This window comes from Rattus norvegicus, chromosome 6 (genome assembly GCF_021556685.1).
Source record: "Rattus norvegicus strain SHRSP/BbbUtx chromosome 6, alternate assembly SHRSP_T2T, whole genome shotgun sequence".
NCBI classification, from domain to species: Eukaryota; Metazoa; Chordata; class Mammalia; order Rodentia; family Muridae; genus Rattus; species Rattus norvegicus.
This window is the reverse complement of record NC_141539.1, coordinates 40847138-40873643: the sequence shown is the minus strand read 5'-3', so window position 1 is coordinate 40873643 and position 26506 is coordinate 40847138. Positions and strand designations below refer to the sequence as shown.

Here is a 26506-nt window from a genome sequence, read left to right as displayed (position 1 = left end):
GAGTTCGGATACATGCAGTTATTCAAGATGTGCGGTTGTTTGAACAAGAAAGGTCCCCAGACGCGTATTTGAATAACTAGTCCCCAGTCATCAGTGCTTGCGGGAGTTTTGGAGGTGGAGTCTTGTGGTAGGAAGCAGGTTCTAGGAGGTGGGCTTTGAGAGATAAAACTCCACACTATCTTTGTTTCATGCTTACAGTTCCAGATGTTCTCTTAGCTTCTTGCTTCTACTGCCATGACTGCCACTTGATGCCATGCCTCAGCTTTCCCAGCATGGACTCTTATCCGTAGGGCGTCCTAAAGCCAATATAAACTCTTCTTTAAGTTCATTTTGACTGTAGTATTGTATCACAGCAACAGAAAAGGAACAGATACAGAATGGGAGGATGAGAAGACAAAGAGAAGTAGGAAGCACTAGTATGATGAAGCTAAATTGTCTAATTTTAGCCTTTAAAGTTTTATATTAAAATTATAACTAGAGTAAGAACTAAATCAATCCACTTGCATGTTACCATTGAGGTCTGAAATATGGTCTTCTCTTTCCAGGATTCTGTGTATACTTTTGCTGAGGATAAGGGTCATCAATAGAGAGATATACTCCCACATGAGCAACGGAAATCCTGGAAAATAGAAGTAGGCTATCTATCTTCTTCATCCCAATTACCTCACAGAAATGTAAGCTCTGGTGATATTGGTTTAGATGCTCCACAAAATCCCTGGGTTTTTTTCTTTGTCCTTGGTTTCTGTTGAGGGACTCCTGCTACCAGGCATGTTCAGGAAGCACTAATTGGACTTGGCAGCTTAAAAAAAAAAGAAAACATTAGTTTAGGATGAAGATGTAGAGGGCATTTAGAAACAGGGGATGTGGGTGGAGGGTACAATCAAAGTACATTGTATATATTTAGGAAATTCTTTAAAAATATAAAAGTTATTGAAAGAGGAGGAGGCTGCTACTATTCTAAATAGAATCTATGTGTTCTACATAAAGAGTGAGCTTGAAAAGCTTTTCATTCTGCAGCTTCCTGAGAAGTCACCCTACAAAATCTTATACCTCAGAGGACTATGTCACCTACCCGTTTACAAGAGATCCCATTTCCCTGCTGGGTTTTGTGAATAGAAATGAGGGAGAATGACTTCTGCAAATACTGTGAGTCTCATCACAACTGTAGACTCTTATTTTAGGACACTGTACCATGGCGATATGTGAGGACATTGATAAACCATTGTACTGATTGATTCTTCTGTAACTGTGTCAACCATCAGGAACATGGAAATATTTATGGCAAAAGGCCCAAAGATCCACATACAGAAAAGATATTGTCATTGTTAGATCAATTCATATTGAATGGCTTCGAATTATGAATTTGAATTCATTATTTTATCCTAGCCTTTGCTTAGTAAGTTTGTGTTGCTATGTTTAAGAATTGCTTCTTAAGCTCTCTCTCTCTCTCTCTCTCTCTCTCTGTATGTATGTGTGTGTTTAAAGAAATGTAAAAATTGAAAGAAGCTCTTATAATTTTTCTGTTTTAGTGCACTGAGAATTAAGTAGAGAGAAGTCCACAGCAGAAAGCCAAAATGTATGATTCGAGGATCATATTTTTTGACCTAGCAATCTCAGCTGGCAAAGCAACCACAGAATGACTCAAAACTGCACCTTTCTTAAAGGGGATCATGTGCATGTTTAGATATCATCTGAACATTATATTTCTGTGTGTACATAATTACAACTTATGCATATGTTTTATGTATATATACTGACATGTTGTGTTTTTACATCTCCAATCAAACATCTTTTGGTAAAATAGGTTCTTCTATAGTTTCCATTTCTTAGCTGTTGTTAAAGAACAAGTCACTCCTTCAGAAAAACTTTCCTTTGAATACTCACTGTTTTATTTAGGGAAAGTCTCAAAATGCTTCCCATTGTAATGGGTAAATACCTGGATTGGTTTCCTACATTTGAGAATAATCTGAGAATGTGTGCAGTCCCATATAATGCTTTCCATATCTCAGTAATTGAAATAATTGAATTCAATAATGCCTTAGTAGTTACTTTACTGGGGGAATATTATGTGACTGTGAAAATGTATTATTAACTAAATATTTTTAGGTGGTAACTTTTATCTACTGATACCTATTTTAGACATCTGTAAATAAACAGTGGGGCATTCATTTGCCTGTACTGTGAACCAGGTCTTCTGTTGTAACTTGAAGCTTCAAATGGGAACACATACATGTGACCTTAGTGTTATTTGTAATAGACAATTAATTATATTACCATAAGATAAGTTCTGCAAAACAAATATATAGTCTCAAAAGTGGTTTTCTGAATATGAATAGGAAGTAAGAAGAAATATTTAACCATAACCCAAATCGGTTATCTTATAGTGGTAAGAAATAAGACTATATTATTTAATTATATCATAGTGCAGTATCCTATGGTTAGGAACTGGTATTTATTCTAACAATCATTTCTGAATGTCTTAGTGGAACATATGCAAGTTGCATTCATATTCCTTATTTGAGGGTGGGGCAGCATACTTTTCATAATTCTTTAAACAATTGTTTTGAAGAAGCATTTTAAGAAATTAACAGCATTGATTTTTATAACTTAACAGTTTGGCTTCAGATATCTGAGAGATAAGGAGCACTTAATTTTAAATAAAGTGATCATAGTTTATTCTTCTGACTTTGGAAAAGCAATCAGATTCTTTATAATACTAATATATTGTGTGGATTTCCACATGTTTTTCTCTCTCTCTCTCTCTCTCTCTCTCTCTCTCTCTCTCTGTGTGTGTGTGTGTGTGTGTGTGTGTGTGTGTGTGTCTTAAAGATTCTACTGGCAAGAGGGTAAGGGATGTAGGAGAAGTTTACATTTTCTCATTTATCTTTATTAAATTAGTTTTCAAATGTAGTATAAATGAGGTATACAAGCTGTTGATGCTCCTTGCTCTTCTCATCTAGAAAGAACTATGGGTTCTTCCCATACATGCAAGAACTGGGTCCTGGCAATACCTGCTAATGACCTCATGCTTCAGCCTTTCCTGGCCCTTCTCTGACATTCTATTTCAGGGAGGCAATGTCTTTGGAGGATAACTGCAGAGGCAGTGTGAAAGAAGGAGCATCCGTGTGCTGGGTGATTTGGGCAACGTGCTCTTATGTCAAAATGAGGCCTTGCTGTTTAACTGATTTAGGTGCTCTAAGAGTGAAAAGACTTTCTGTGAAGTGCTAATCCCTCTGCGGAAGGGTGTTAGTGATTGGCAGCCATCATTAGTATCTAGCCAGTTAAAAACACTTTGTCTGGTGCTCTCTTTCCATTAACTGGGGTTGTTTAATATCAGCTGACACACACAAAGAAATAGTCGTTTAGCCATTCAGTCATTCAGCCATGCAGCAACAGATTCCTACCATTGCAGTAGGCCATTTCTACACTATTATTTACTTATTATCTTAAATGTTGTGCTCAGCAAACAACATTCAACAAAAACTAAGTGCATAATAGAGAGGACTGCCAAAATATTAACTGAATGATTTAAGACAAAATTAGTTGGGTAAATATTTTCAAATTATTCCAAGTATTCCTTGAGAAAAATATTTTGAGTTTCTCTAATTGAAATGTCTGAAAATTATGTTTCCTGTCAAGCTGTCTAAAAAACATATTTTTGCTTTCTGCTATCTCTTTGAAGTAAAAGAACCAGAGAGAGATAGAATATTCATGAATAAAATTAATGAGAATCAAATAGGACTCAGTGCAAATTCTAATTGGAAGTAATAAATCAAATAAATGAACATGAGTGTATATGAAAAAAGTATCAAACATCTAAGCAAAGTCTAATATCATGGAATTAATTCTGACTAGTCAATAAAGTTCAACTAAAATTCCACCACTTTACCAATTACTTAAAACTTGTACAAGTTCATCTAAAGTAAGTAATTTACAAAAACAAAAAACAAAAAAACCCAAACAAACAAACAAACAAACAAACAAAAAAAAAACAAGAATTATCTTGGGTTACATTCTTGTTGGGGGAAGGAGAAATGTACCATTACAGAACCAATCTATAGATTTCCCTCCAACTCCCATCCCTTAGGGAGAGGGTCTCGTATAGCCAGGCTGGCCTTCAATTCACTTTGTAACTGAGGATAGTTTTGAACTCACCTCCCTTGATGGTATTACATGCATATTCTTTACCTGGAAAGGTAACTGGTGTTATTGAGCTGACTGACAAGATTGAGAATGAATGCTAAGGACACTAAACTTATTATAAGGCTCAACACTATTTCTGGTCTGCCCTGCGCTGTGGACTGTACATAACTGTCCGGCATGTTAGGCAAGCACTCATCTACTGAGCTACACTCCTGGCGCCTAACCCAGATTTTCTTAGAGAACAGATACAATATTCAAGCAGAACTTGACTTTCTCCACCCAAAGCTGTACATACTAAGTAGACTGTATGTATCAGTAGGGAACAGAAAGATTTATCAAATTGCTACATCTGAGAAGCAGTTTACTAGTATAAATTCTTAATGAATTAAGAGTGAAATTTTATAAAACATTGTGGACACAGCAGAAAACAAGAAAACAAAATAGTATACATTACATCAGAAGAAAGAGAAAATGGGTTAGAAAAATCTGACATCACATTCGGGTACTTCAGGCTTTTCCAGGATTTCATGTACACGTTTGTTACCAACAGTTGGTTAGCCACTATTTGCCCCCCTTTCACCTGTGTTGGACCCCTTTGGCCCCTGTTGGCCTCTGTTGACCCCCTATTGGACCTTATTGGCCCCTCTTAACCCTTTCTCTTGTCTGTAGAAAGAGATTGAATCTCAGTTGGCTGTTCTTGAGCCAAGTGAAAACAAAACTAAGGCTGAATGTCAACAAATTCAGTTTACTCACTGGCTTAACAATAGAGAGTGATAGCCTCCTCTTCCTGTCTTTCTAGAACAGGTGAGGGTTTTTCAGAGTTCAGGTATCACCTACTGTTCTTGTTTTGGGTTGCAGGTTTTATAGTTGAGTGCTTCATGTCCTGACAGCTGACGTGCAGCTCATTTGCCAACTAGATTATAATGGGGTGCGGGGCCTTCTGGAGGTCATTTAGATAGGAATTTAGATCTTGCTGATGTTAGCCAATTATCTTCAAGAGAAACTTCTAATGCTAGATTAACATGGTGGAGCAAGAAGCAGCAAGCCAGGTTGGGTAGAAGCTGTGCTGGTCCACATCCTCACAGAATTACTTACATGGTAGACAATTCACTTTTGTTTCTACTCCTTGTAAATCCCCTATTGTCCATAGATATTCTCTTAGAAAAATTAAGAAGGGGGGATAATTTTCACTTCAGGGAGTTTGCTGTCTTAGTTAAGGTTACTATTGGTAAAATGAAACAATATGACCAAAGCAAGTGGGGGAGAAAGGGGTTTGTTTGGCTTGAAGTTCCACATCACTGTTAATTATCAACGGAAATCATTTCAAAAACTCAACAGGGCAGTACCCTGGAGGCAGGAGCTGATGCAGAGGCCATGGAGGGGTGCTGCTTACTGGCTTGCTCCCCATGGCTTGCTTAGTCTGCTTTCTTATAGAACCAAGGGCCACTAACCCAGGAATGTCATCACTCACGGTGGACTGGGCCCTCCCCCATCAATCACTAATAAGAAGCCTTATGACCTACAGCTGAATCTTATGGAGGCATTTTTCTTAATCGAGGCGCCCACCTTTCAGCTGACTCTAGCTTGTGTCAAGTTGACACAATACCATATTGCAGTACATATGTCATTTTGTTCATAATCACATTCTAGAATGGGGCAAGGAGCTTGTAGCTGATAGGCACTCGGTTGGAGACATGAATAATGAGATAAAAATAAGAGGCTGAGCTGGAGAGTTGAAAAAGTCATAATCTGAGGGAAAGACAGCTGGAAAAGATGTAAATCGTACAGGATGCCATTATCCAGACTTCATAGTTTACAAAGACCTGAATCATCAACCAACTAGCATGAGCCCATCGAGCTTGTAGATGGCAGGGGACTAAGTGAATGAAAGTTAGCTCTCCTGTTTTATTATTTTCTAAATCTACTTGAATTTGTAACTATAGGTCTGATCATTCAAGAGTGTGAGTGGGTAGGGGAGCACTCTCACACAGGCAAAGGGGAGGAGAGAGGACAGATGTGGGATGGGGGACTGGTGGAGGGGTAACTGGGAAGTGGGACATCATTTGAGATGTAAATGAATGTAATGATTAATAGAAAGAGAGAGGAAGAGAGAGAGAGAGAGAGAGAGAGAGAGAGAGAGAGAGAGAGAGAAAGGAAGAATGAAATGTCTTCACTTTAAAACATGATGTGGACTCCATAAACCAAGAAAAGAAAAAAGCTGAGCAAAATGCATTTTGTTTGTAGATTAGAGAGAATTTGGGCATTTTTATGAACAGTTGCTCATGGAACACTAGAATTTCTTTTCCCCAAGGGGTTTATCTATCCTGAGTTATCTAATATTTTCTTTCATACCCTTAAACTGGCTTGAACATACAAGTTTCATGGAAGAAAAAGCAGAATCAAGATCACTGAATTTTAATTACAAAAAGAAAAGAAGAATATGAAACACAATATTTATTTAAACAACATTTATCCTACTGGGACTAGACTTACTAATCAGCTCCTAAGTAAAGGGTTAAAGCAAGTTTCAAAATAAATAAGCCAGAAGCTAGCCCTCCCATATCCCATAGAGCTTATGATTTAGAAAATAAGGAGTACTAATGACATGGGGATGAGACTTAGGAGTCAGTCACACTAGGGCAAGATGGTGACCACTCATCTGAGCTTTTCTGGTTAACTAAAATCAGCTAAAAAAATTAGATGTTGTTTATGCAAAACTCTGTAAGAAATAATGTTTATATAAACAGTCTAAGAACACTTCACAATTTTTATCTAAAAATTTCACTTTATCAATCACAAACCTAAAGCAGTTTTAATGTCTGTCTGTCTGTCTGTCTGTCTGTCTGTCTTTCTATTCACACATATACACACAGCTAAACTTTTCAGAGTTTTATATCTGTTATTTCCTTGGGGCTCCAGGATCTGACACATGAAAAGCTGGATAGCACTGTAGGGTAGTAATTGGGAAATGATTTTCTTAACATCTCCTACTGAATGGGAAATTATTTTGCACAGTGAGAACAGTTGACCCTGAGATCTGCAGCCTTTCCTGGACACCATAAATAGTATATGGAAAAGGAAAAATATGAATACCATATCCTGTTGTCACTTCATTAAAATGAGTCCTAGGGATGCTGGAAATGTCTAGACTAGCAATATTTTCTTCTTGGAACATTTTTTTTAAATATAAGAGGCATTTTTTATTTTTATGCGTGTGTTTTGCTTGCATTTCTGTAAGTAAACCATGTGAATGAAGAGCCTATAGAGGCCAAATGATGGTGCTGAACCTCTGAAGTTACAGTTACAGGTGGCTGTGAGCTATTATGGGTGCTGGAAGCTGAACCCAGGTTCTCTACAAAAGCAGCCAGTGTTCTTAACCATTGAACCATCTCTTCAGCCCTGAACTCTGTGTTTTCTCAAACTGTAGGACCAGAAGGGAGTCTTAAGGATCCATACTATGCTAGGCCAGTCTTTACAGACTGGGCACCTATAATGTAAAAAGCTCACAAGGCAAAGAGAAGAGGAAGGAAATAGCCTGGAAGTCAGAGGCCAGTCAGGACTTACAGAGGATAATATAAAAAATGCCTGTTGTGCTGTATAAGAATTGCTTGAGTATTTCCAATTGTGTTAGTTTATAAATAATATTTGTTGGTAGTTTTAAAATTTAGTAGACTGCAAACACCATAATTACTGCTCTTCTTATTGTTTCTTCATCACAAGGTCAGGATCCAGTGGGTTCAACTTCTCACCTATTCTACTCTTGATAATTTGACAAATTTACTCTAAGTGAGGTGTCTTTATACTACACATGTCTTTCTAGACAGAGTTACTCAGGATAGCATAGAACCCACTAACCTCCTTCCTCAGCTCTCAAATACTAAGACTGAGACCTCTATCATTATGACCACAGTAGACACATTTTTTAATTGGACATTTTATTTATTTACATTTCAAATGTTATCCCCTTTCCCAGTTTCCCCTTTGCAAACCCTCTCCCCCTGCTTCTATGCTCACCCACCCACCCACTCCCACCAAACTATCCTAGCATTCCCTTTCACTGGGACCTCAAGCCTTCACAGGACCAAGTGCCTCCCCTCCCATTGATGCTTATAAGGCCATCCTCTACTACATATGCAGCTGGAGCCATGGGTTTCTCCAGGTATAGTCTTTGGTTAGTAGTTTAGTCCCTGCGAGCTCTGGGGTATCTGGTTAGTTGATATTGTTCTTCCTAGGGGATTCCTTCAGCTTCTTCAATCCTTCCCCTAACTCCTCCATTGCGTTTCCCAAGCTCAGTCTGATGGTTGGCTTCGAGCATCCACATCTGTGTTGGTTAGGCTTTGGCAAAGCTTCTGAGGAGACAACTACATCAGGCAAGCACTTCTTGACATTGGCAGTAGTGACTGAGTTTGGTGTCTGCATATGGGATGGATCCCCAGGTGAGGCATGCCCTTTCCTTCAGTATCTGTTCCACTCTTTTTCCCTGTATTTCCTTTAGACAGAAGCAATTCTGGGTTAAATTTTTGGAGATGGGTGGGTGACCCTATCCCGCAAATAGGGGCCATGTCTAACCTCTGGTTACAGTCCTTGCAGGTTTTCTCTCTCCTTTGTTTGGCATTTCAGTTAATGTCATTCCCCATTGGGTCCTGGGAGCCTCTTGTTAACTTCTAGAAATTTCTCCATGGTGTGGCTCTTCTTTTGGAATTGATTGTTTGTTTCCACATTTAAACAAAATGATACCTTCCTTTATAAATCCATCTTTCTTATTTGGGGTATGTATTTTTCAGAAGTACAAATGAAATACCAATTCCTTTCTTCTAAATGGGAAGAGAGATGTGGTTTTCACTCGAATGGATGCTTTGCAAAAGGATTTATGTTCTCACTGGTGAATAAAAACTTAAAATAACCTTGGAAGAAAGTCGAGGTCTTAGCCTCTCCTTTGATAGTCATCAAATATCTTGTGACTTGTCTGTGCAGAGCAGCCACCAAAGGAAGCTCAGAAGCAGGAGCTTCAGTGTTTGATGAGGAAGAAATCAATGGCTCTTGGCCTTGTCTCTTTGTTTTTACAGTTTCCACAGACATGTAAGGCAGCTGTACTCATCAATCAACCCAGACACAGAGACCAACTGCTCAGTGGGCAGCCACTGAGAATAAGAAAGACATGGAAAAGTCAGCTACTAGAGAAGGTGAATATTGACTGTGACATTACAATAGTGTTAAGCATCATAGCAGACATGAGGTGCAAAAAGAGAGTTCCACAGAGTCATCAAGTAACAGTAAAAGGGGAAGGGGAGTGGTGAAATTCCTTTTCCTCCTCTTCCTCCTCTTCCTCCTCCTCTTCCTCCTCCTCCTCCCTCTCTCTCCCTCTTCCCTCTCTCTCTCCCTCCTCCTTCCCCTCCTCCTCCTCCCTCTCTCTCTCCCTCCTCCTCTCCCTCCTCTTCCTCTTCTTCCTCCTCCCCCTCTTTCTCCTCTTCCTCTTATCCTCCATCATCATCATCATCGTCATCATCATCATCATCATGTGTCTACGTGTACATGTACACGAGCACATGTGTAGGCAGGCATAAGCCATGCCATGCTACACCAACTAAGAAGCCATTTGGGAGTCAGTTCTGTCCTTCCACAGTGAATTCTGCAGGTGGAAATCAGGTGACCAGGCTTGTATTTTCACAGGCAGAGCCATCTTCTTGACCCAGTCACAGTTCTTCCAACTGGTTCTTTGACCTTAGTCCTGATTACAAACAGAAGAGAAGGTAGGTGCCTGCTGTTTGTGATGACAGCACCTTACTTTGCATTCTATGCCAGGTGTGTGTCTGTGCATTCATCCATCTGTGTCTCTGAATGTACTAAGTGCATAATTGTGCATTTGAGCAGACTGCTCTAAGCAACACCTGTACTTTGCTACCCTAACAGGTGGACTGGCAGGAGTACCTAAAAGACATGCACCTGCTTGCTTCATATTTAAGCATGAGACCATCGGTGGCATACCTCTTTTAATGATTTCTTGTTTGCTCAGCCTCCTGATTTGGGTATCAAGAACAGTCTTTCCCCAGAATCCCTTGCTTGTTCCATTTGCGCTTTCAATCTTCTAACCAGCATTTTGTTTAGAAGACCTGGAGGAGCTGGACCGCCTGAGGGAGTTGTTGAATGACGATGAAATGTTTTGCACAAACTGAAGAGGGTTGAGGCAAGCAGATAAGAATTCCTAAAACTGCTGAACACCTGGATTTACACATCACAGCACAGAAACTGTTGATCTTCATGCATTAAAACCCCAATTCCCCGCTTTACTGGAACACTCATCTACTTCCAACCATCTGTGTGCACACACCTCTACTTGACACAAATACTGCCCTAAAGGTATCAATGGGCCCTAGCATTTTAATTAGGAATCTTACTGCCAAAAGAAGACTCCAGACTCGGGAGCACCTGCATAGAGAAACAGAAAAAGAATGAATACAAGCTTGCTGCAGGCTGATGGCAGAGATAAAATTATTATTAATGGAAAATCATTGGGTTTCAGCTTTGCTGAAGCTTGAAACATTAAGCACTTCCAGTGTTTTTCTCTGTGGTATTAGACTGACTACAAATTGTGATTTTTAATGAGAAATGTGACGAAGCATTCAGCTGGAGCTCAGTCCCTCAGCTCAAATACCCTTTCCTGTTGTTTACTTGCTATTTGAATAGACCCAGTAAAATTTCCTAAGAACCTGAATCAAGTTAAAGAAAAAAAAAAAAAAAGGAAGAAATCACCATTTGGTGTCACAGCCTTATGGTTTCCATTGGATTTTATACTCATTCTGAAGGTAATATTGATTGTACTGGTGTGTCACAGCTGGTTGGCTCTCTTTTGTTATTTATTTAATTTTCCTTCCCCACTGTGCAGTGAGAATCCAATTTCCTGATAGTTAGCCTCTCCCCCGAGAGCATCCCAGTCTGATTTCTTTACCTTTTAACCACGATAAGTTACTAGAGGCATCATATACTCGTCTGTACTCTTGAACTCTTAACTGCTGGGACTCCCTGTACAATATTGATCCAATCAACATCTCAAAATCATGAAGAGGAGTGGCGCTCATGGAGCAACAGCCCTCTGTGGGGATTTAGAGGTAGTTAGTGGTTGATGAGGAAAGAACAGACATTGCCTTCAGTGATGCTACTAAGGAGTCCATGTCTTTTTAATTAACACTACCCATGCTCTGTATGCATCCCTAATGCAACACGAAAGTGGAGATGGACTAGTTGGGAAATCAAGAATATTTGCAGGAGGGGAAGGGAGTCCATAATCTACCACTCCCATTATAACTCCATCTCTCTTTGTCCATCTCTCTTTCCTAAGCCTAAGTATCCCCAATTTGCAGATGCTTAAGAAATACTGTAGACCAAGCTGTTCAACTGCTACATATGTGCATGTGCAGCCCATACTTCCTGTTTGGTTGGTGATTCAATCTCTAATAGGCCCCAAGTGTCCAGGTTAGTTGACTCTGTTGATCTTCCTTTGGAGTCCCTATCCCTCTTTGTGTCCCTTAGTCCTTCCCCCAACTTTTCCAAAAGACTCTCTGAGCTCCATCTAACATTTGATTGTGGGATTCTGCTTCTCTTGGCTGCTGGGTGGAACCTCTCAGAGGACAGTTATGCTAGGTTCCTGTTTGCAAGCATAACTTGCAAGAGTATCAATAATAGAGTCAGGGATTGTTTCTTGTCCATGGAATGGGTCTCAAATTGGGGCAGTAATTGAATGGCCATTCCCTCCAACTCTGCTCTATCTTTGTCCCTGGACATCTTATAGCCAGGATACATTTTAGGTTGATGGTTTTGTGAGTATGTTGTTGTCCTTATCCCTCTGCTGTGAATCCTGCCTGGCTAAAGGAAGTGGTTACTTCAGCATCTTAATGTGGGACCCACAATAACAATAGATGCTCTCCCTGAATCTGTTGCCTATGGATCACATTCCCCTAAATATACCAGCTTGTCTAGTCTCAGTGGGAGAGGATGAGCCTAGTCCTGCAGCGAACTGGTGTGTGTGTGTGTGTGTGTGTGTGTGTGTGTGTGTGTGTGTCTGTGTGTCTGTGTGTCTGTGTGTCTGTGTGTCTGTGTAGTGATACCTAGTGGAGAATTCCTCCTTCTCAAAGGAGAAGAAAAGAGAGGAAGGGGGTGGGTTCTGCATGATGAAGGTACTGGGAAGAAAGGGAGACTAGTATTGGGAAATAAAGTGAATAAACAAACGTTGTAGAGACTGGTCAACACCAAGTAGTTTTCTCTTTCTTGACTAGGCAGGTGATTACTCTTTCTCCTTCACATGTTGCTGCTTTTCTTGCATTCTCTATGGCCAATGATGACTTGGGGAAGTTGAAGCAGTCAGGTGAGCTTATCCAAGATCCCTCTGTGCAATGGTATAGAATATTCTGTTCTTGCTTATTTCTTCCTCTCATCCAAGTTTCATAAAAGAAGACCTGTCAGAACACTCTATGTCTTAGATGAATGTACTCCTGGATTCCACTTCAAACCCAACTATTCCCCACAGATGAATAAGTACTGGTGAGCTGATGTGGTCTTACAAAGAATAAGGGTAAGGATGTTTGTTGTGTTGCTTTGGTCATCACAAACTTTTTGTTTGTAAGCAAAACAGTCTCTCTTCTGCTTCTGCTTTGGTTGCATAGGCTGCACAGGCAGTGATTACTAAGGTCACCAGCAGACAAAACACACAGCTAAGGATATAGAATGGCTGCGTCTATCCTACAGGCTGTCCACATCAAGAGGTTCCTATATTTATTTGCTGAAGGACAAATCATTCATCTAAAGGCAATTTCTTTTTTCTGTTTAGCCCTATGTTGGTTCAAAAGTGAGCAATTTTCTGGGATGATTGGGCTATGTCATTCATCTTGTAGAAATAAGGATTGCTTAGCTGATGATGGATAAGTGTCTAGGGAAGGCAATTAGCACCTATCATGCTCATTTGGACACCCGCTGTATGTCAGACAAGAGAAGAAAGAACTAATTAGCACCATTATATGGTTAAGTCACAACCTTATAGTACTGTCTCTCTGATGCTGAGAAGAGACCTGGTTAGGTTTGGGAAGTATGTATATAGACCAAAGATGGTAGTTTCAAGGTTATTACTCATGATTTTTGTTAAAGATTTACTTCTATTTAAGTGTGTGCATGTGCATGTGTGTGTGCATGTGCGTGCGTTTACATACAAGAATATGTGAGTGAGCATGCCTGAAGAGGTTAGAAGACCGGATTCCCTGGATGTAGAGTTACAGAAAGTTGTAAGCCATTCAACATGGCTGCTGGAATCCAAACTTAGATCTTCTAGAAAGATCATGTTCTAGAAGCAGTGGAGGTTCTTATCCACTAATCCAGCTCATCCCCCATTACTCCACACTTAAGGAGAGACTCTCTGTGCTTTCAATTTTGACTCACCTTTTTCTTGGATATTAGTTTTTTTGGATAGAGCAACTTTCTGTTCCTGAAGGTGGTTGGTTATCAATCACATTCAGGGCACCACCTGACAGCAACCCAATGCCTTTGACTTATATGCACACGCTCTCCTTTTTAACTAGCTTCTCAATTTTCTGCATTGGGATGGAATTACTTAAGCACTGGTAAATGCATCTGATTTATTTTTGCTGTGTTCAAACCTGTCCTCACACACCCCCTAAGTACTGTTTTTCCTGGAATGTTTTCTCATCAAGAAAGCTGATGATTAATTTTCCCTTTATGCACAAATGGAGAGGACCCCTGGCCTTATTGCTGATTATCCTGCAGGATTCTTGACCTCCTTGTCCATCATTTTCCTTCCAGTGCATGGTGCTGAATAATAAAAGATTTACCTATGATATCACATAGGGATATCCAGGGATGTGGATTCTCTAAATCATTCAAGATAGTATTGTTGCAATGTGTCCCCTTTTAATTCAAGAAGTCAGCCCAGAGCCTGGCATTTAAGCTAAAGTCATCTTCAAACGACTGCCCCTCAGGACTTATATGGTTAGAGTGACTATACATGAAAAGGAATTAATCTTCAGAAAGCCCTATTCTATGTTACATTCCCATCATCTTGGGACATATATAAACTCAGGTTATGTAAACATAATAGATGGATTAACTCTAACCTAAGTGTTCTCCTCTATTGAGCTAGATTATGTCTTTTTGGTGTTAAGCAGTTAGTTAAAATAATTTCATTTTATTTAAAAGTCAAAATAATAAACAATACTTGACTCTGAGGTCTCACTACCAATGAGGATACACAAGCATCTTTATCCTTTGAGACAGAAGGAGTTGTAGAGATAAAGGTTTGAGAAGGAAGTGTTGGTTCTAACAGGAACATCTAGTTCAACTAAGGGAAGAAGCTGTTATCAGCTTGCCTCTTATATCATTGCCAAGTCAGACAGGCCAAAAGAAAAAAAAAGCCCTGAAAGGGGCACAGAAGCAGGAAGTTCAGAGCTACAGATGTGTTTCCAGAGGAGTTATGAGCCCAGTAGGTCTGAGGCCTAAGAATTTAGGAAAAAATAAGGGATCACACAAGCAAGAAAGATCTTAAAGAACAGATTTAGCTTGAACTTAATTATATATGAGCAAAGAAATGAGTTGATTAAGGCTCCTAGAGAGGAAATGATGGTAAGACACAGTTACATTAAATATATTCATATAATCACAGTTGATTAGGACAGCAGCCTGATGAAGCAGGTACTACGTCATCCCTGTCATACTGATGAAGAATTTAAGATCATGTGGAATTAAATCACTTGTCAAGGATCGCATGGCTACAAACATTCAAAGAGTAGTATGTATCCCATGAAAAACTATATTGCTTAATTATTATTCTCAAAGCTCAGGAAGTATGTCCAGGTTTCCAGGAAGGGTTCAGCTTAGCATAGATCTCTGGAAGAGGGTAATTAATGACTGAGGAATGTGGAACCTCCCTGGAAAGAGAGAGGTTCCAATGTGTCACAGGGGTAGCTCTGTCATCTTTCATGTGGGACACCCACAAAAGCACTGGATCCCATAGGACCTATAGAAAAACAAAGTTAGATGGGAGAGGAGGAAAAAGTCCCTCTTATAAAAATTAGTCTTCATGGTCTGAACACAATTGCCCTGGATTGTTTATCCACTTATCTTTTGATCCCGATAAAGAACAAAATGTTCAGCATGCAACATAAGCTTGGTACTTCAATGAATTAAGTTGCGAATGAAGAAATAAATGGATGATCAACATGAGAGAGTTAAATTGAGAGAGATAATATGACGTTATTTATCCTCCACTCTCCCTCATGGTAATAGGTGGGAGCTTAGAAAACTCCATTTATCTTCCCCACATTGTCTACTGGTAAGGACATGGGCCAGCATTAATGTCCAAAGCTCCTTGACGTGAAAGCTGCTTCACTTTCATAGCTGTGGCAGAATAGGATGTATTCTCTGTAGACTGCAGCCATGGAGATCTGTTATGAATAAGTACCACTGCCCAGACTACTACCTTCAGCCCGTTGTGAATTCTGCCTTCACTGGGGGTGCTTCTATCCTGCTATAGGATTCCTTATTCTAGAGTTACCTGTGGAACCACTATACTTGTCAAGTGTACTTGTAGTACATTTTCTCATGGACTCCCTGGAGTTAGAACAGATCTCAGTTTAAGAAAAATTCTCGTCTGTTCACACAAATGAGGAATGAGCTTGGAAACATATACTGTCCTATTTTCCCCTGTAGCTAACAAATGTCTTAGTTTTATAATAATGATCTGTGAGACATCCTGGAGTCATCTGACTTTATTTGGAGGATCTCAGAAAATAATCCCCCCAACATAAGAACACTTAGTCCAGCTAAATTGTGTAAATTCTGTTATTTGTTCAAATAAATTACATTTGTCTGATTCTTCAGTCTTTTCCCAATAGATTTTTCTAGCCACGGTTACTTCTTTTGTGGTTTCTGTCTTCCTTCTGAATTGCTCTGATTTTTTTCAATGTCTTGTGGTATGAGATTCAGTTATTACTTAGGGATTTGTTTCTAGCACAGACATTTATCGCTACAGATTTCCCTCTGAAGAATCTATTAACTGAATCCCATTTGTTTTAGTTTGTTGAGTTTTGTGTCTTATTCATATCAAAATATTTCTAATTTCCTTGTGACTTCTTTGAGTTCTGTGTGTTTAATATCCATGTGTGTAAGATTTTCAAATCTTGTTATGTATGTGTACATTAGTGTGAATAGTGCATGCCCATGTGTTTGCAGGCACACAGGATATGTATGTATGCATGCCCATGTATACTAGCATGTGGCGGGTAGGTAACAATGTTGGGTTTCATTCTTTCGGCTCCATCTATCTCATTTACAGAAACAAGATTCCTCACTGGCTGATACTCAGTGATTAGAGTAGGATGGCTGGCCATGGAATTTCAAGGTTCCATCTATTTTTACCTTTCCAGAACTAGGATTACAACTGAATGCCTATAGCCACCTTGCCTAGATTTTTAACATAGCTTCTGGGGATTGACCTCAGGCCTAGTACTTGCATGGCAAGCACTTTACCAATTAATCTAGTCCCCAAGTTTCTTTATTGTTGTTGATTTCAATTCTTTTTCTAATGAATTCATATACATACTATGTAAACATTTGTTTTAAATATTGCCTTGTTTTGTGGCCAACAATATTAGATTTGTATATTTATTTCCTCCTGAAGACTGTAAAAGTCAATGTTTTGGGTGAATCATTCCGTAGATACCTGCTAGGGTTCTAGTTTGTGTATGTTTTCCAAGCCTTTTATTTCATTGTTGATCTTCTGTAAAGTTCTGTCAATATGGATCTCTCCAGCTATTTTATTGATATCTAATTCAACGACTTGAAAAGTATACAATTCAAAAGTTTTTAGCACAATCAAAGTTATAGGATGTGCAACAATCATTAATATTTTATTTCAAAATATTTTTCAGATTCCCCAATAGAATCTTCACACCTAAAAACAGAGCCAAATTTGTATTAAGTATGCTGTCTAAGAGATCAGAGTTAGATCACCATAGATGAACTAGAGGCCTGTCTTTCAGTTCTAGGATCATCCTTTTTAAATCCCTAAGATGTTGATAACCAAAGAATAGATTATGATCTATTTCTTGGAACTCAAAAGTTCATTTAAATGTGTGGTGAAGTCCTAGACTCACATTAGAAACTATCCTCAAGAACTCCTGTGGAGAAGGCACTCCCTCTTTTAGATTTCTTAAGACTAGAAGGCACTAATAATCTCTAATAAAAAGCAGAGAAAATGAAGCATTTGGATTGATGAGAAAAGGTCTATAAAGGATTAGATTGTCTCTACTAGCTCTGTGCCGAGATCTTTAAATATATGAAAGTGTGAGGAGGCTACGCCGATCTCCATCAGAAGTCTTTCAGAGCTCAACATTACTTTAAGGTGTGATCACTTTTCAGATGTGAACATTCTCAGTCCCTCCCTTCACTCTCACAGCCTCTAGCCCTTGGGCCATCAAACATACTTCCCTGTCAAAATGTCTGTTTTCAGGAGAGTGGTCCTCATCAGGGCTGTCTTATCTTACACATGCTGTCTCAAGGAGTACTGGCTCTGTAATCATAAAAATAGTCTCTGCTGCCATGACAATGTTTCTCTGACTATGTCAGCATCCCCATTCTTCTGATAGCTAGAGGATGTGCTTCTCAACATCTACTGAATTACATTTCAGGGCACTAAATCTCTGTGGCTGACCACAAACCGTCACTTTTGTAGTAACTCATAATTCGTCTTCTAGGTCCATCCTTCCTTCAATACTAAAATAGTTAAATTCTTAATTATATCACCATAAAGCAACCAAGGCTGAGAAATGTACCAATTGCTTACTATTCTTTGGTCCACTGTGCCAGAACCACGGTGGTTCATTTTCTAAAAGAGGAAACTATGGAAGAAAAGAAATAGTTTGTTCAAGGCCACCAGCTTAATTAGACAGATTTAAGAGAGAGAATATTGGTTCTGTAAATGCAACCTGCTCCCCAGGGCATCCTTAAATTTTCTATGCCTACATAGATTCTACAGAGCTCTTATATCAGCATCTCTTGGAGGGAACTAGAAATCAGTACGTTTTAAGGTTCCCAGTAAAAGTCCAGAATGCAGCCGAAACATAACATCAGTGATTTAGACAAGTACTTCCCAAAGTATAATATCCAATGACATTATTTAAAGCCTATGTTTAAATGTAGATTATCATCCAATAGTGCAGAATATGAGAAAAGGCTCAATTTCTCTTTTTGTTAAAAAAATCTAGGTGCTACCAAGGTCACTGGACTATGGACCATAATTTAAGTTCCAAGGTTTTCAACAGCACCAATCACCAAATGTTTTTGTATAAACATTTTACAGTTTATTGGAGAGCTTATAGAATGCTCAGCGAGTTTCTCAGTGAGCTATTTCTTAAAGCAGGCTTGTTGAGAATGGAGTTTAGATAGCTGTACTTTTAAATTCTCCAGATAAATCCAATGGGATGAACATATGTGGGGGCAGAAACTGAGAAATTCAGCTCTTTTCCCCCCCATGTTTATGTGTGTGGTGACGGAGGGCATGCATGTGTTCATATGTGTGAGCACATATTTGTTCATGTGCTTATGAATGTAGAAGCCATATTGAGTGTTCTTTACCTATTTTCCATCTTAAATATTGACGCAGTGTCTCTTGATTTAATGTAGAGCTTGTCAGTTCATGTAGCCTATTTGCCATAGGGATGCCCTACTTTCACATTCCTAGTGCTGTGATAACAGGTGGGCCACCATGCTCATTTAGCATTTACTTTGGTGCTAGGGATCCCAACTCAGATCTTCAAGCTTGCATGAAAAGTGTTTTATCCACTAAGTCACCTCCCCCAGCCCTGAGATTTCAGCTCTTTATGTCTCCAGATTTGCTGCCATCCAGTGAACAGAAAGCATGGACCATAGAGAGATTATAACTCATGTGGCAAGGTTGTTTCAGATGTCAAGTTGTACCTGACACAAAAGGATCAGGTAACTATTCATCATATCTTGGAGGAAGGCAAATTTGTGTAAAGAAGGGAATTTATCATTTCTAGCTGATAATGTTTGGAAAGCTATTGCAAGAACACAGGACAACAGACTTAATTTGTGCTAGTTATTTTTCTACTGTGCTACGATAGGGCACAATGATCAATGCAACTTATAAAAGAAAGCAGCATTTATTTTGGGACTCATATTTACAGGGGTAGTAGAATCTTCAACCACGTGGTCGGCAGGCAGGCAGGCAGGCAGGCAGGCAGGCAGGCAGGCAGGCAGGCAGGCACAGACTAGAAACAGTAGCTGAGAGCTTCTATCTTTCTAGTTGATTCACACATGAGATTGCAGGGGAGAAAAAGAGAGGCTGAAAGAGAGAGAGGGAGGAAAAGGAGAGAGAGAGAGAGACAGAGAGAGAGAGAGAGAGAGAGAGAGAGAGAGAGAGAGAGAGAGAGAAAGAGAGAGAGACTGACTAGGAATACATAGACTTTCGAAACCTCCAAGCCAGCTCTCAATAACACACCTACTCCAACAAGGCGATACTTCCCAACCCATCTCACCAACTGGAAACAAAGCATTCAAACCACCATATCTGTATAGCTACAATAGCCAAACCAATCTTTAGATTAGTAAAAGAAAAGTATTTAAACACAACATAAGAAAATTCTCTTTAGAAATGAGTTTCCAAACAAACATCAACTATTCCAGTCACACATATCTATAGACCATAAAGGGTTGGGCAAGGAAGGATTCTTGATTATTTCTTTCCCCCATGCATCCCTGCCTCTAGCCTTGGTGATAGTGAACTGTGTAAAATCTCCCTTGAAAATACTACTTTGTGACACTGTGGTTAGGACAAAACGGCAACCAACAGATTGGGAAAAGATATTTACCAATCCTACAACAGATAGAGGCCTTATATCCAAAATATACAAAGAACTCAAGAAGTTAGACCACAGGGAGACAAATAACCCTATTAAAAATGGGGTTCAGAGCTAAACAAAGAATTCACAGCTGAGGAATGCCGAATGGCTGAGAAACACCTAAAGAAATGTTCAACATCTTTAGTCATAAGGGAAATGCAAATCAAAACAACCCTGAGATTTCACCTCACACCAGTGAGAATGGCTAAGATCAAAAACTCAGGTGACAGCAGATGCTGGCGAGGATGCGGAGAAAGAGGAACACTCCTTCATTGTTGGTGGGATTGCAGACTGGTAAAACCATTCTGGAAATCAGTCTGGAGTTTCCTCAGAAAATTGGACATTGAACAGCCTGAGGATCCAGCTATACCTCTCTTGGGCATATACCCAAAAGATGCTCCAACATATAAAAAAGACACGTGCTCCACTATGTTCATAGCAGCCTTATTTATAATAGCCAGAAGCTGGAAAGAACCCAGATGCCCTTCAACAGAGGAAAGGATACAGAAAATGTGGTACATCTACACAGTGGAATATTACTCAGCTATCAAAAACAATGACTTTATGAAATTCGTAGGCAAATGGTTGGAACTGGAAAATATCATCCTGAGTGAGGTAACCCAATCACAGAAAAACACACATGGTATGCACTCATTGATAAGTGGCCATTAGCCCAAATGCTTGAATTACCCTAGATACCTAGAACAAATGAAACTCAAGACAGATGATCAAAATGTGAATGCTTCACTCCTTCTTTAAAAGGGGAACAAGAATACCCTTGGCAGGGAATAGAGAGGCAAAGATTGAAACGGACACAGAAGGAACACCCATTCGGAGCCTGCCCCACATGTGGCCCATGCATGTACAGCCATCCAATTAGACAAGATGGATGAAGCAAAGAAGTGCAGGCCGACAGGAGCCGGATGTAGATCGCTCCTGAGAGACACAGCCAGAATACAGCAAATGCAGAGGCGAATGCCAGCAGCAAACCACTGAACTGAGAACGGGACCCCCGTTGAAGGAATCAGAGAAGGAACTAGAAGAGCTTGGAGGAGCTCGAGACCCCTTATGAACAACAATGCCGGGCAGCCAGAGCTTCCAGTGACAAAGCCACTACCTAGGGACTATACATGGACTGACCCTGAACTCTGACCTCATAGGTAGCAATGAATATTCTAGTGGGATCACCAGTGGAAGGGGAGGCCCTTGGTCCTGCTGGGACTGAACCTCCAGTGAACGTGATTGTTGGGGGGAGGGCGGCAATGGGGGGAGGATGGGGAGGGGAGCACCCATGGAGAAGGGGTGGGGGAGGGATTAGGGGGATGTTTGCCCCGGGGGCGGGGAGAGGGAATGGCACTCGAAATGTGGATGGGAAGCGCTCAAGTTAATAAAAAAGAAAAGAAAAGAAAAGAAAATACTACTTTGTGCTACTTTGTTTTGTCTTTCCTGCAAAGCTATCACCATTTCTTGCATCAAGTATAGGAATAAGCATCCAATTAGAATAATCTACCAATTGTAATAGAATGTAATTACCGAAGTAATGGGAATGGCCTCTTGAGTGGAATATTCTTCCAGACAGAAAAATCTCCCGTAAGGGGAATAGTATCCCAGTTGGAATAACTGAGGGGTTTTCTTCCATTCTTATATCCCTATAACTTCCTATAGACAGATTAGATGTTTTGTAACATTAACTCATGTCTATCTTTCACTGAACAGCCTCCATGATATTCCATTGCATTTCAATACATGTCTGACCATGATGAATAAGACAGTTTCCAAATCTTCCCAGGCTGATTTATCTAATTTTTGTTTCTTCTCACTGCCCTTTTAGGCAATGCTCAGCAGTTCTCAAGTCACAGATCTCCTTGTTGAGTCTTGAATGTGCCAGACAAGCACCTTAAGACCTTTGCTTTCATCACTCCCTGTCTGAAAAGCCAATATACACATGGTCAGCTCCTCTACATGGAACCCTCAGTTCAAACACCACCCTTTCATGGGATTCTTGGCTTACTCTCCTGAAATGCTCACACTACTTTCCCATACTCCTTGAGTTTCACTGCCTAATTTTACATTGGTTTTAAATAAAACCTAACAGAAGTGATTTATTCTTATCTTTGATACTTATCATGTTGCAGATGCTCTTTTAGGATACAGAAACTGATGTTAAGGCCCCTTTGGAAATCACATTCCAGTAAATATCTCTAATTGGCATTACTTTATTTGTGTGTATATGTTTCCTGTCTCTCTCCGCTAGGCTCCCAAGCCAGCAGAGATCTTTGCAATCAATTTCTACACTGTGGCCATAGTGTCTAGAAGATTATCGATGACATAGTCCTGATCCAATGAATATTGGAAAATTAACAAATGAATGAAAGATTTAAAACATTAAAATGTCTGAGAATTTATCAATTCTATCCATCAGGAGATCCCAATATACTTTTAATCTCATTTCATTTGCTTCTTAGGTTATTCCTCTCAAAGAACCCTATATCAACATAGTCCTGAGCAGCGTCGTGAGGGACACTTGGAAACTATTGATAAATTCTCAGGTCTTATCCAAAGATGCAGCAATTTCCAGGTGATTCCTAAACACAGTAGACTTTTAGGCTAACATAACTCTCTGTGTCCCTTTCCTTAGAAACAGCAAACTGAGACCAAAAGGAAGATACGGGAGCCCAGGGAATAAGACTGATTCTGCTAAACTTAAATTTTCTTTGTCTTACGGCATGACGTTTCATAGGTATTATATTTGAATTCTCAGAGGATTGTAATACAAGTTTGACAGCCTGAGAAGCTACTCCAACAGTGAATATTCACAAAGCACCAACCCTCAGATACATCTAAAATCTATCACACATGTGTCTCCAACCCTTGCATCTTGCTCTGTCTAACACCTATCACTGCATGAGCAGATTCTCTATATGGGCATTCCCCATTGGACATTCAGCCCTTTGAGTTTTTACACAAGTTAAATTTTACTTTATTTAGAGTCACTAAGTCATTTTTTTTCTGAAATCTTCCTGATAAGAGGGTTGTTTCTTGCCTGCCCTATTAGATGCTGCAGATGTCCTCTGGCAGCATAGACCACTGCTTCTTGTCTCCATGTAACTCAGTACTGCAGCTGAGCATCACCACTCAGCCAGCAGAGCCTAGCAATCATTCTCCTGTTGTTTTCCTTGCAGTAGCAGACTCTGCAATGCAGTAGATTTTCCCCATTGGCTGAGATTTGCCAGCTGCAAGGTTGACACATTTTCACCCAACTCTACAGTTTATTCTCTGTAGAAAAGCCAGTGGTAAGGTTATTCCCTTTCTGAAACATTGTGCTATGTGTTCAGCAGATTTAATTTCTTTGAAAAAAAAGAAGAGACAGCATTTGAAAAGCTTGATCTTTACCTTTTATATTCAAGTATCTGGATTTGGAATCCTGGCTTGCACTCTATCTGAAGATATTTCCACCCCCTTATGTGGGGTGACATTGGTTCCTTCTATGTCACATCAAATTTCAAAGCAATGAAAGGGTATGAAAACTCTAAAGTAATAGAAGTAACAATCTTTTAAACTTTCATCTACACAAAATAAAACCGAATTTTCTCCCAGAAAGACAGGCATTTGATAAATAATATTTACTCATCCCCTTGTTTTATTGCAAGGAACAATGATTTTGGAAACAGATTTGGGGTTGAATAATATAGCTCTGCTCGTTAATAATTCCATTATCACCCCTTAATCTTTCTGAGCCAAGGATTCTATATTATTGTAAAAGACTAATCTACTACAAAGGGAAACTTCAGACCCTGCTGTCGCACTCCTAGAATGCGACAGGCATTGGTGGACATAACGTAACCACAGTTATCATCAGAAACTCTTGCCAGTAGTAATAAGAATATCATACACACATATTCTCTGACATATACACATGCATGATAGATGATTGTCATCAGTGACTACTAAATTTCTTATGTGTGGCTCTAATTGAAATCTCAATTGGGGCTGGGGATTTAGCTCAGTGGTAGAGCGCTTACCTAGGAAGCGCAAGGCCCTGGGTTCGGTCCCCAGCTCCGAAAAAAAGAACCAAAAAAAAAAAAAAAAGAAATCTCAATTGATGTCAAAGACCATGCAACTACTGTTAACTATTAACTTGACAGATTCTAGAGCCACCTAGGAGATGGGTCTCTAGCTATGCCTGTAAGAAATCACCTTTAATGTACCTTAAGAAGCAAGACCCATCACTGTGTTGTAGTCATTTTCCTGGCTAGAATCCTTATAAATAGAAAAGAGGAACTGACTCATGGGATGTGTTCATCCACCTCTGTTTCCTGATTGTGCATACAGTGTGATCCTGCTGCCTGGACATCTCTGTCATGATGGACTGTACCTTGTACTGTGAACTAAAATAAACCCTACTTCCTTATGTTACTTTCGTCAGAGTATTTTGTTACAATAGTGAAAAGCAAGAGGTCTACTGACAATAATGATATTCAGAGAACAATATAGGCAGAGATGGCTTCCTGTCAGCACAAATATGTCCATGACTCAGTTTGAGGCAGGCATTGCTAGACAGAATCTGTGAGCTGGAGCTAGGGCAAGAACAAAATTTCATGATATCTATCAGCAGACACAAATTAATCCCAGTTCTGAATCAGAAACACCATGCATTAAAAGTCTATGTATGGTAGAACTGGCAAATATTTGGTAAGAGTCTGCCTCCCACCAGTCTTTTAGAAAGAAAATCTTAATCAAAACAGTTTTACAGTAAAGTGATTGAAAGTGATGCGAGAGGCTTTCAAACTCTTGTCCCCTTTATAGATGTAACACACTATCATTTTTGGCAACACATATAAGATTAAATGTTTCTGAAGTGCCCGGAGATTGCATATTTCTTTTACGACTGCACTTTATCTGTGTCCTCATCTTATAAAGTTATAGTAAATCATACATGGTTCATAGAATATTCTATAAAAATTTTAATACCAGAGTGCTAAATTAGACTTTTATTCTTTCACTCCTTATTTTCTTTTTTGTTGATTTTGTTTTTGTTTGCTGATTTGAGACAACTCTTTGTGTGTACACTAGATGATCTGGAATCCCCTACGTAGACCAGAATGGATTCAAAGTCATAGAAATTCACCTGCCTTTGGCTATTGGGTGCTGGGATTAAAGCCATCTGTCACTACACCAAGCTCTAGTTCATATTTTCATATTTCATGAGGTTTTTTTTTGGTGAATGACCAAGAATTTACAGTGTATCAGTTCTCGCCAGGCACCTAGAAAGGTAAGGGCCAATTTTCCTCCCAGATTTCACAAATAGTAAAGAAAGAATGGTTATACAGGAAGAATAATTAGGATGTAAAGTAGTATTGATTGATAACTGGAAACAATAATAATGAGAAAAGAGTAACTAATTCCATACACTCAGTGCATCCTAGTGATGACAGAGCACATTAGGCACTTGTTTAAAGGATACCTGATCAAGCAAGAAAGTGGTGAAATCTTTATTTTATATCCTAAGAAAGACCCAGAAGGGTGGAGCACTTTATTCAATGCCACATGGAACACAAAGGAAGGGTTGGAATACAAATACTCTATCAAATTGTAAGTTGTTCCTTTTTTTTTAAACAAAAAGAATAGAGAAAGCCAGCACGGACTCTCATAAGTTTTCAATGCATCTGAAAATAATGACAATCTTATCTATGGAGCTAACAACTCACACCTAAACTTTGATACACGAACCCTTTGAGTCAGTGTACTGAATGCCACTGGCAAGTATTGACTACTTCTCCATCAGAGGAAGCAGCTGTGACTCAGCAACTTTATACCTATGCTCTCTTCCTTTCTTCCTCCCTCCCTTGTGTTTCTTTCTCCATCCACCCTCCTTTTCCCTCCTCTTTCACCTCCCAGTCCTACACTTCTATCTCTACATTTCTCAAAGCAGCTAAAAATTAATTCAATTTAACCAAATGAGTCTGGACTGCTTAGTTGACTCTGTCTGGTGTTTTCATTTTTCTGTGTACTTTCGTTGGCAGTTCACTACTTAAAATGTCAACCACCTCTACTTCATTTCTTGGCTAGTACTATTCCCCCTAGTTCAATTTACCTATAGCTGGTTCGTTTTTCTGTTATCTATAATGTCAGAGTTCCTGATGAGTTGCTGCATCAAAACACAAGACTGAATGCCTGGCAGGATAAAGGTATCTTTGGTTCTCTCTTTATGCAAAACTTCTATCACAAGATAAAGAATTATTATGTGCTTAAAAATTGTAGATAAGAAATTGAAAGTGGAGTCTAGGTTAACTGCCAACCAGGGCGCCTGCATGGGACTGATAGAGGCCCTCCATGCATATGTAGCAGTTGTGTATCTTAGTCTTTTTATGGGATACCTAAAGGTGGGAGATGACTCTCTTGCTGCTTTTTGGACCAATTTCCTCCTACTGGGTTGCCTCAGTTAC

The 26506-nt window shown here is 39.4% G+C and overlaps 1 protein-coding gene across 1 annotated transcript in view; it reads right to left on the bottom strand.

Annotated features, from left to right (window-relative positions):
• Positions 1-737: 737 nt before the first annotated feature.
• Rad51ap2 (RAD51 associated protein 2) overlaps positions 738-26506 on the bottom strand; it is a 448185-nt gene continuing 422416 nt past the window's right edge. Inside the window, exon 3 of the mRNA XM_087551875.1 lies at positions 738-799. Within this exon, the coding sequence (XP_087408001.1) occupies positions 783-799 (17 nt within the window). The 3' untranslated portion in view covers positions 738-782. The remainder of the gene's footprint in view (positions 800-26506) is intronic.